At 34.6% G+C, this 12087-nt stretch overlaps 1 protein-coding gene across 1 annotated transcript in view; it reads left to right on the top strand.

The window, feature by feature from the left end:
* Positions 1 to 3091: 3091 nt before the first annotated feature.
* The window catches only part of LOC143248208 (uncharacterized), a 63786-nt gene continuing 54790 nt past the window's right edge, over positions 3092 to 12087 (top strand). Inside the window, exon 1 of the mRNA XM_076496640.1 lies at positions 3092 to 3462. Within this exon, the coding sequence (XP_076352755.1) occupies positions 3309 to 3462 (154 nt within the window). The 5' untranslated portion in view covers positions 3092 to 3308. The remainder of the gene's footprint in view (positions 3463 to 12087) is intronic.

Raw genomic sequence — 12087 nt, 5'->3', positions numbered from 1 at the left:
GTGGTACAACAGTAAGTAGATATTACTAACTATATTGATCTGTCAGTGGTACAGCGGTACGTAGATATTACTAACTATATTGGTCTGTCAGTGGTACAACAGTAAGTAGATATTACTAACTATATTGGTCTGTCAGTGGTACAACAGTAAGTAGATATTACTAACTATATTGATCTGTCAGTGGTACAGCGGTACGTAGATATTACTAACTATATTGGTCTGTCAGTGGTACAACAGTAAGTAGATATTACTAACTATATTGATCTGTCAGTGGTACAACGGTAAGTAGATATTACTAACTATATTGGTCTGTCAGTGATACAGCGGTACGTAGATATTACTAACTATATTGGTCTGTCAGTGATACAGCGGTAAGTAGATATTACTAACTATACTGATCTGTCAGTGATACAGCGGTAAGTAGATATTACTAACTCTATTGGTCTGTCAGCGGTACAGCGGTAAGTAGATATTACTAACTATATTGGTCTGTCAGTGGTACAGCGGTAAGTAGATATTACTAACTATTTTGATCTGTCAGCGGTACAGCGGTAAGTAGATATTACTAACTATATTGGTCTGTCAGTGGTACAGCGGTATATAGATATTACTAACCATATTGGTCTGTCAGCGGTGCGGCGGAATATAGATAGTACTAACCATATTGGTCTGTCAGTGGTACAGCGGTATATAGATATTACTAACCATATTGGTCTGTCAGCGGTACGGCGGTATATAGATAGTACTAACCATATTGGTCTGTCAGTGGTACAGCGGTATATAGATAGTACTAACTATATTGGTCTGTCAGTGGTGCAGCGGTGAGTTTGAAGGTTTATTTTATTTGTTTGTTTTGATTTTCGTGCAAAGTTACATGTGGGCTTTCTCTGCTAGCCGTCCCTAATTTAGCAGTGTGAGGAGGGAAGGCAGCCAATCATCACCTCCCACCACTAACTCTTTGGCTACTTTTGTATCAACAAATAGTGGAATTGGTCATAACATATAACGTACTCATGGCTGACATAGCGAACATGTTTGGTGTAATGGGATTCGAAACCGCGACCCTCAGATTACGAGTGAAGCGCCTTAAACTTAGCCATGCAGGGCCGGTTGTTAGTTCATTAAGAAAACCAGAAATATTTGTTAAATTCAACTTTATATTCACGTGATTAAAATAATAACATACGAATCAACATAGTATCTTACTAATAATAACATACGAAACAACATAGTATCTTACTAATAATAACATACGAATCAACATAGTATCTTACTAATAATAACATACGAATCAACACAGTTTCTTACTAATAATAACATACGAATCAACATAGTTTCTTACTAATAATAACATACGAATCAACATAATTTCTTACTAATAATAACATACGAATCAACATAGTTTCTTACTAATAATAACATACGAATCAACATAGTTTCTTACTAATAATAACATACGAATCAACATAGTTTCTTACTAATAATAACATACGAATCAACATAGTTTCTTACTAATAATAACATACGAATCAACATAGTTTCTTACTAATAATAACATACGAATCAACATAGTTTATACATTGGTTTCTGATAATAACATACGAATCAACATAGTTTATACATTGGTTTCTGATAATAACATACGAATCAACATAGTTTCTACATTGGTTTCTGATAATAACATACGAATCAACATAGTTTCTACATCACTATAGTTGGTTACTAATAATAACATACGAATCAACATAGTTTCTACATCACTATAGTTGGTTACTAATAATAACATACGAATCAACATAGTTTCTACATTGGTTTCTGATAATAACATACGAATCAACATAGTTTCTACATTGGTTTCTGATAATAACATACGAATCAACATAGTTTCTACATCACTATAGTTGGTTACTAATAATAACATACGAATCAACATAGTTTCTACATCACTATAGTTGGTTACTAATAATAACATACAAATCAACATAGTTTCTACATCACTATAGTTGGTTACTAATAATAACATACGAATCAACATAGTTTCTACATCACTATAGTTGGTTACTAATAATAACATACGAATCAACATAGTTTCTACATCACTATAGTTGGTTACTAATAATAACATACGAATCAACATAGTTTCTACATCACTATAGTTGGTTACTAATAATAACATACGAATCAACATAGTTTCTACATCACTATAGCTGGTTGCTAATAATAACATACAAATCAACATAGTTTCTACATCACTATAGTTGGTTACTAATAATAACATACGAATCAACATAGTTTCTACATCACTATAGTTGGTTACTAATAATAACATACAAATCAACATAGTTTCTACATCACTATAGTTGGTTACTAATAATGACATACGAATCAACATAGTTTCTACATCACTATAGTTGGTTACTAATAATAACATACGAATCAACATAGTTTCTACATCACTATAGTTGGTTACTAATAATAACATACGAATCAACATAGTTTCTACATCACTATAGTTGGTTACTAATAATAACATACGAATCAACATAGTTTCTACATCACTATAGCTGGTTGCTAATAATAACATACAAATCAACATAGTTTCTAAATCACCATAGTTTTATCATTCCAAAATATTATATGACCGCACTTGACCCAAGAATTTAACTTCCGGGAAAATATGGGTCTCTAGTTAAGAGTTTGAATGTCTATAGTTTTTTTTATAGAACTCCATATTGAAGGTAGTTAGCAGGCTGAAAAGAGAACCGTTAGGGGATTTTGAAGGGGGTCATGTCCCTACTTCAGAACTTGCTTTGCCTGGGGTTGATTGCCACCTGTACCATCTTTATGTCGTAACGATAGCAACTTCTTGTTTCTATGGTAATTTATCGGTTGTGGTCACCGTACAAAATACATTATAAGTTTATATATTTGCTAATAATTTTCAACTTGGGTAAGAGAAATAATTTCTTACGGAAAATATTTTTTTAGCAAGATAAACGCAGAGATTCCAAGGACCATGACGGCGCTGATCCTCTCCAAGTCACGTGATTAAGTCACTCACCTGAAAAGGTAAAGAGGTATGATGTGAAGCGCGTGATAGGACCGCTAACCATTCAGAAGGAGGCAGGGTAGGTTGCTCGTTATCATAAGGAAGTTTGTCCTGCTAGGGACCATGTTAGAGTATTAGTTGGTGCTGGCGACGTTCACGAGAGAGCAGAAAAAAAATTGCCTCTGATTAAAGATAACTTACAGCGAGTCCTTAAAGGAGACAGTTGATCATGTAAGAAAGGACGTTCCGTTTGTTAGTGATGGTTCAAGTTTTCTTTGATACTAGTCTTCCGAGAGACCAATTTATGTATGGGATCTTAAGTGTTCGGACTAATCGCGCCAGCAAAGTGATGCCTACAGAATTGTGGCTTCTCTGTAGCACATTTCTTTTAGGATTTGTTAGTGTACATACAGGTAAGCACTGCATCATTTTTTGTTAGACCAGTTACTAACGTAGCCTGGTCAATATGCAAATGAACGAGGGATGTTAAATGTATGAACATTCCCAAATAATTGTAGTTTGAATATTAGCGCGAGTATTTTTACTTGTGTATTTGATATCCAGTTTTATTGTGCTGGTTAATGTCTAAACGTACGGATGTTAGCTTCTGAAAGTTAATTGTTAATGTGAGAAGAAAACTAAAATGAATAGAAACACCTCTACATTCAAAGAGTATTACAACATTAAATCAGCTAAAGTTCCTGATTAATAATCATGTGAAACAAACGTACTTAATGAAAGGAAAGGAATTAAATAATTTTGTCGAATAAATTAAAACTTTACCTCAATGACTCTGTGTAAGAAGTATTTAACGGAATATAACAGTGTGTTATTAGAGTAATGTGACGCAGTGTGTTATTCTCAAAATAAAATGTGTAAGGCTCAGTTAATCCTATGTCATATTTAGTGAGTTGTATTTAGGTGCCATAATAACATTACCAATAGCACTTAATGTAATTTCTTTTTTATACGTATACGATGACGTAGTTTATATTTACTTCATATTCGTATAGACTGAATTATTATTAATACACAGACATTTATAACCATACATAGTAGGACTAGGTGTTTATAGCACCAGTTAAGTTTAAACAAGTGATAAAAAGTAAGTGTCGCATTTAGTGAAATGTAAATATTAGAAAAATATAGTTGTGGAAAAGCGACACCTAACAGGTATTTCAAGAATCTAAATGAATAATATAACTGTTTTTCAACGTTTCATAACTTCATTACTATTCATTACAATCGTAATGATACGTTATAACGTCAATTCCTGAGAGGTTATAGGTTGCTTAAGTTGAATATTCTTAAAAAATATTAAAACGTCTACAAAAATAAAAAAATTACACCAGTGTCAAGAAATATGTAAAACTATAGTGTATATGTAGCTTAATAGTTATGTTTATATTATTAATAACCTTTCAACTTGGACTTCTAGGTACACATATTAGAACCAGATGAGTAATGTAATACACCAGTCATAAAACGATTTATAGTGATGTACATCAAATAATCTGATGTACAAACAGTCATTAACATACTTAACTGTCAAAAGAAATAAAAATAATGAATATTTTATGAACACACATCGATAGTTACATATTTCTAAAGTAAAAATGACTTGCTTTTCCGCTGATCATTTTGATACATTCATTACAACCATATGTTTTAGTGTGAATCAAGAGGCGTATCAGATGTAAAGATAACACGGAAGTTCTTCGGTTTAATTATGTTGTTTTAAGAATTAAATATAAACTGTTGTATCTGGATTTTTAGATTTCATAAAAGTTGGTTATGAAATTATTTGAAATATAAGAAAGACTCCGTATTATGGTAACTGCAGACGGATTTGATACAAACAGCTCAAAATTATAATTATCTCTTCAGTTATCCGGTGTGTATGAATACATTTATCTTGGCTGTCTATCATATAGGTTTATACCCTATATTCAAACTAATTATAATTTCTGAAATTTCGGTTTCACCTTTATATCAAATTATCATCTTCGATGTATTGGTTTCTACCCCTGTATCAAAACTTTTTTATAATCTGTGACGTTTCAGATTTATTTTCTCATCACAAATATTTGTGATATGTGACGTTTCAGATTTATTCCCTGATCACTTTGTGACTTGTGACGTTTCAGATTTATTCCCTGATCACTTTGTGACTTGTGACGTTTCAGATTTATTCCCTGACCACAACTTTTTTGACTTGTGACGTTTCAGATTTATTCCCTGACCACAACTTTCTGTCATCCTCAACTTTTCATCAAAGTATAATTTGTGTTATTTTCTGAAGTTTTTTTATGGTGGTCGAAATTTTGGGTTCCACTAGATTAACTTAAAAAGATGAACAAAAAGGGAAATCATAAATTCCAAGTGAATATTGTTTTCACATGTTACTCCTAGAGTAACGGGTCTATCGACCTCTTGCACAACGTCTCTTTGTTTTGTGTAACCTCTCACCAATTTTTGATAGATTGTTTAAGCAGAGTATTCATGATGAAACTTTGTAGAATGGACAGCAACTGCCTGTTTAAGACGAAAGGCAGAATACTTTCGAAACGTTGTCCTCTACGCTTGTGTCTCTACAACAGGCCGTTGCCGTCCGTTCTACAAAGGTTCATCTCTCACCATTCTTCATCTCTTCCCTGTCCCGTACAATCTTTGACCATTCTTCATCTCTTCCCTGTCCCGTACAATCTTTGACCATTCTTCATCTCTTCCCTGTCCTGTACAATCTTTGACCATTCTTCAACTCTTCCCTGTCCTGTACAATCTTTGACCATTCTTCAAATCTTCCCTGTCCTGTACAATCTTTGACCATTCTTCATCTCTTCCCTGTCCTGTACAATCTTTGACCATTCTTCATCTCTTCCCTGTCCTGTACAATCTTTGACTATTCTTCATTTCTTCCCTGTCCTGTACAATCTTTGACTATTCTTCAACTCTTCCCTGCCTTGTACAATCTTTGACCATTCTTCATTTCCTATGGTAACATCAAAGCTGTTCTCTGCAACATTATCTCGCTACCTGTTTCTCAGTATTATCTTCTCTAATTCGTTGCAATATGAGAATTAAGTTTAACATTTTGTATGCAGTCAAATATGGGGGTTGTATACTAATTTGTATATATTAAAATAAAGCAAATTTATTGTTCGTTTCCAGTTTTGTTCCATCTTGTAAACGTTTTCCCTTCAGCTCAATGATCACCACTAATCATACAAAACATCTGATTTGGTTCGAAACTTGTAGCAACATAAACGATTTGTGCTTATTTACATAACGATAAAATTTTCTCACCCGTTTCCTAAGAATTAATATTCTACTTACATTTTACTCAGACGCTTCTTCGTAGCAAACGTATAGGTAGCAAGAAGCAAGGATGGCAGCTGCCCAAGATCAGTTAGTCGACTATCTGGTTTCAACTCGTTTGACAAGCCATACAGGTCATGGAAGATCTTAAAGCACACTTGTAAAGCTAGTTTTTGTACAATACTAGTGCGCATCCAAGATCTGTTTGTTTGTGTTTCTAGAGGACTGTACAGGTATAAATTAATACACTGTTTGTTTGTGTTTCTAGAGGACTGTACAGGTATAAATTAATACAACTTATCATCTCCTCTGTAATTTGTTTGTTTGTTTTGAATTTCACGCAAAGCTACACGAGGGCTATCTGCACTAGCCGTCCCTAATTTAGCAGTTTAAGACAAGAAGATAGGCAGCAAGTCATCACCACCCGCCGCCAACTCTTGGGCTACTCTTTTACCAACGAATAGTGGAATTGACCGTCACATTATAACGCCTCCACGACTCAGAGGGCGAGCACTTTAGTGCGACGGGGATTCGAACCCGCGACCCTCAGATTACGAGTCGAACGCCTTAACCCACCTGGCCATGCCGGGTCTTCCTCTTTAGTAAAGGAATTAAAGCGAAGTTCTAATAATGACATAAAACAGTAACTTTTTGTAAATATTTTATAAGATAGTCTCAACACGGTATTTCTAGACATTATGAACAAACTAAAGTCCTTATATGTTTAGACTAAGTTTGTTACAGTGACAATGGGTTATCTGTGTTCTATACACCACGGGTATTGAAACCCGATTTCTAGCAGTGTGAGGCCACTGGGGGGCGCTCTGTTTGAAGGAAGCGTTTCTTAAAAAGTACTATAATTAACGCGGTGTGAAATCAAACTCTGAATTATAGCTTTGAAAAGTAAACTAACCATTGAAATGACAACTTAGTTCTGTGATAAAACGAACGTTGACTCAGGGGTAGAAGACATTTTGTTTATAAACATCTTGTAACTGAGAAACTTCTCTAATGAAGCCTCAGACGTGTAAATATACACCAAGCGTTCTAGCTTTGTTCTAAAGAGATATTTATTTATGTTCCCCGGTGGGGATGTGATAAGGCTACTGACTTACAATGTTAAAATTTGAGATTCGATTTGAAACGATGGACGCAGCAGTGTAGTTTTCTCTAAAACAAATAAATGATTTCTATTTTCTTCCTTTAAGTCTGACATTAGGTTCTATACATAACGTTGAAATGAATTATGACTGTGCGTGGAATGATAAATGTAATCGTCATATTCATTCTAATTCCTTGTACTTAGAAGAATAACCTATATAAATCATAAGTTCCTCTCTTTGTTCCAGTTTAATTAATCTAGTTTGTGCGTCACGGAACTCACAACCAATACTGTGATTTTTTTTTTAACTCGAACGATACCTTATACCACGCAAAAACTAATTACTCAGTTATAGCTATTCCAAATTTTGAGCTACTGACCAGAAGAAAGGCAGCCAATCAGTAGTATTCATCGCGAAAAGGGGTTTGTTCAGATTTGAATCATATAATGGGATTGATTATAATGCTCTCACGTTTAAAGTGCAGAATGTATTCAGCGACATAACGTCGCGAACCTTGAACAGTCATGTACGCAGCCCGACATGATAGTCAAGCTTGGTCTAAAAAATTCGAAGCTTATTTTTGCCAAAGACAAATTACTAAAGAACTGGAGGTTACAATGATTACAGACATAGCAATAAATGTTTATAAAACAGATAATTATAGAGAAAACACACTAACAACTATGGTACTTAGTTCTTCATAAATACACACTAATAAATGATACTTAATTGTTCATAAATACACACTAACAACTGTGATACCTAGCTGTTCATAAATACACACTAACAACTGTGATACCTAGCTGTTCATAAATACACACTAACAACTGTGATACTTAACTGTTCATAAATACACACTAACAACTATGATACTTAGCTGTTCATAAATACACATTAACAACTATGATACTTAGCTGTTCATAAATACACATTAACAACTATGATACTTAGCTGTTCATAAATACACATTAACAACTATGATACTTAGCTGTTCATGAATACACACTAACAACTATGATACTTAGCTGTTCATAAATACACATTAACAACTATGATACTTAGCTGTTCATAAATACACACTAACAACTACGATACTTAGCTGTTCATAAATACACACTAACAACTATGATACTTAGTTGTTCATATTCTCTGAACAGGAAAGAAATAAAGACCTTTTTAGATAAAATCCTGTTTCTACAATCGCAAATAGAACAAATGGTTCCTCTTATCGTATTTTCTTGGTCATTTCTTGTGGAAAAATGTAGATATGAGAGTTACTAGCTGTGGAATTTTATCATGTATAACTAACTACATGTAGAGCTCTGTGTTCTTTATAAAAACACAGTATTAGTATGGAGAGTGAGAGTTTTGCAAGTTCAGGCACAGTCATCCATGACTAGCCACAAGAAACCTAGCATAATTTTCGACGCTAGGAGAGTAACAATTGCGTTATGTTACACGTGGTCCGAGTACCATCATCCACGGTAGCTAAGCTTACCACTGTGACGTCGTCGTCGAGAAACGTGATGTCTTTACGCTCTTTTCACTAGAAAACGTTTATCTATACATTTTAAACAACTTCAAATTGTTTTAGTTTCCTGAATAAGTTTCTTCCTTGTTGACACTGTAGAGGAAAGGCCAAGGACCTTTGATGAATGATGCGACTTGTATGATTCAGTTTTAATGGTGTGGGGAACAGGTCTCTACCTATAACATGAAAGGTTAAGCGAATTTATTTTCAATTACTACATTAGACACATGATATTGGAAAAGCTATTTCTCTGAATTGGATAGAACTTTACAAAGACATACGGGTGACTGAACAACATAAACATATGATTGGTTTGAAGAAAATACTTTAAATTACAATTGAGAGGGGGAGTGAATATGAGAGAAAACATATGCATGTGACAGTGGAACTTTTCATAAAATTGGCTCTGGTTAGCTAGCTGCTTTAGAACTCGTGGACGTCTGTTAAAATTGGCACTGGTTAGTTTGTTTAAAACCAAAGGACATGTGGTAAAGATGACACTGTTTAGTTTGTTTAACATTAGTGGACATGTGGTAAAGCTGGTATTGGTTACTGTTTAAAACTCGTAGACGTGTAATAAAGCTGGCATTGGTTAGGCTGTTTAAAACCCGTAGTCGTGTAATAAAGCTGGCGTTGGTTAGACTGTTTAAAACCCGTAGACATGTATTAAAGCTGGCGTTGGTTAGACTGTTTAAAACCCGCAGACGTGTAATAAAGCTGGCACTGGTTAGACTGTTTAAAACGCGTGGACGTGTAATAAAGCTGACATTGGTTACACTGTTTAAATCCCGTAGACGTGTAATAAAGCTGGCATTGGTTAGGCTGTTTAAAACCCGTAGACGTGTAATAAAGCTGGCGTTGGTTAGACTGTTTAAAACCCGTAGACGTGTAATAAAGCTGGCATTGGTTAGACAGTTTAAAACCCGTAGACATGTATTAAAGCTGGCGTTGGTTAGACTGTTTAAAACCCGCAGACGTGTAATAAAGCTGGCACTGGTTAGACCGTTTAAAACCCGTAGACGTGTAATAAAGCTGGCGTTGGTTAGACTGTTTAAAACACGTGAACGTGTAATAAAGCTGGCATTGGTTAAGCTGTTTAAAACCCGTGGACGTGTAATAAAGCTTATATTGGTTGGACTGTTTAAAACCCGTGGACGTGTAATGAAGCTGGCATTGGTTAGACTGTTTAAAACGCGTGGACGTGTAATAAAGCTGACATTGGTTACACTGTTTAAAACCCGTAGACGTGTAATAAAGCTGGCATTGGTTAGACTGTTTAAAACCCGTGGACGTGTAATAAAGCTGGTATTTGTTACACTAATTAAAACCTGTGTATGTGTAATGAAGCTGGTATTGGGTAGCTTGTTTAAAACCCATTTCTTCGTGATTCTACTCTAGAATCTGCGTGTTACCAGTAAAGTAAAAAAACCAGTAAAACCTGGCAAATTGATAACAGTTACAGAATGACCCATTTTTGATAATAAATGTAGGAATGTAGATTGTAACGGACCCAGTCAAGGACATTAATAGTTCGATATATAAAAATTTATTGAAAACAACAAGAAAAAGTAATATAAATATTGACAGAGTTATAAGTGGCAAGCTGATAGCCTACGTAACGTAGTTATAACTGGCAAGCTGCTAGCCTACTTAACGTAGTTATAACTGGCAAGCTGCTTGTCTTCTTAACGTAGTTATAACTGGCAAGCTGCTCGTCTACTTAACGTAGTTATAACTGGCAAGCTGCTAGCCTACTTAACGTAGTTATAACTGGCAAGCTGCTAGCCTACTTAACGTAGTTATAACTGGCAAGCTGCTAGCCTACTTAACATAAAATTATTGTAATGTCGTTAAACCTCACAGTGCATAAACTTAAAATACCGTTTTAGCCTTCTAATGTTTTAATGTTGTGTATACCTAATAAATATCCCAAATTATTATATTTACAAACATTTTGATAAAACTGAAGTGAACTTTATGTTCTGTGTAACGAACTTACGGAACAACGATATAAACGTAATTTAATTTTTGTCTCTTATCAAACAACAAACAATATTCGAAAATCAGTGACAATGCTGGAACAGTCCTTACAGTTACTGTATTGACACATACTTACAATCAGTGACTATACTGACACAGTCCTTACAGTTATTGTATTGACACATACTTACAATCAGTGACTATACTGACACAGTCCTTACAGTTACTGTATTGACACATACTTACAATCAGTGACTGTACTGTACAGTCCTTACAGTTACTGTATTGGCACGTACTTACAATCAGTTACTCTACTGTACAGTCCTTACAGTTACTGTATTGACACGTACTTACAATCAGTGACTGTACTGTACAGTCCTTACAGTTACTGTATTTACACGTACTTACAATCAGTTACTCTACTGTACAGTCCTTACAGTTACTGTATTGACACGTACTTACAATCAGTGACTGTACTGTACAGTCCTTACGGTTACTGTATGAGCACGTACTTACAATCAGTTACTCTACTGTACATTCCTTACAGTTACTGTATTGACACATACTTACAATTAGTGACTGTACTATACAGTCCTTACATTTACTGTATTAGCACGTAATTACAATCAGCGACTACACTGGCACAGACCTTACAGTTACTGTATTAGTACGTACTTACAATCAGTTACTGTACTGTACAGTCCTTACAGTTACTGTATTAGTACGTACTTACAATCAGTTACTGTATCCTTACAGTTACTGTATTGATACATACTTACAATTAGTGACTGTACTATACAGTTCTTACAGTTACTGTATTAGCACGTAATTACAATCAGTGACTGTGCTGGCACAGACCTTACAGCTACTGTATTGGCACGTAATTACAATCAGTGACTATACTGGCACAGACCTTACAGCTACTGTATTAGTACGTACTTACAATCAGTTACTGTATCCTTACGGTTACTGTATTGATACATACTTACAATTAGTGACTGTACTATACAGTCCTTACAGTTACTGTATTAGCACGTAATTACAATCAGTGACTGTGCTGGCACAGACCTTACAGCTACTGTATTGGCACGTAATTACAATCAGTG

Source organism: Tachypleus tridentatus, chromosome 4 (assembly GCF_004210375.1).
Source record: "Tachypleus tridentatus isolate NWPU-2018 chromosome 4, ASM421037v1, whole genome shotgun sequence".
Classification (NCBI taxonomy): Eukaryota; Metazoa; Arthropoda; class Merostomata; order Xiphosura; family Limulidae; genus Tachypleus; species Tachypleus tridentatus.
The sequence above is the reverse complement of the archived record's forward strand: the minus strand, read 5'-3'. Positions and strand labels throughout refer to the sequence as shown.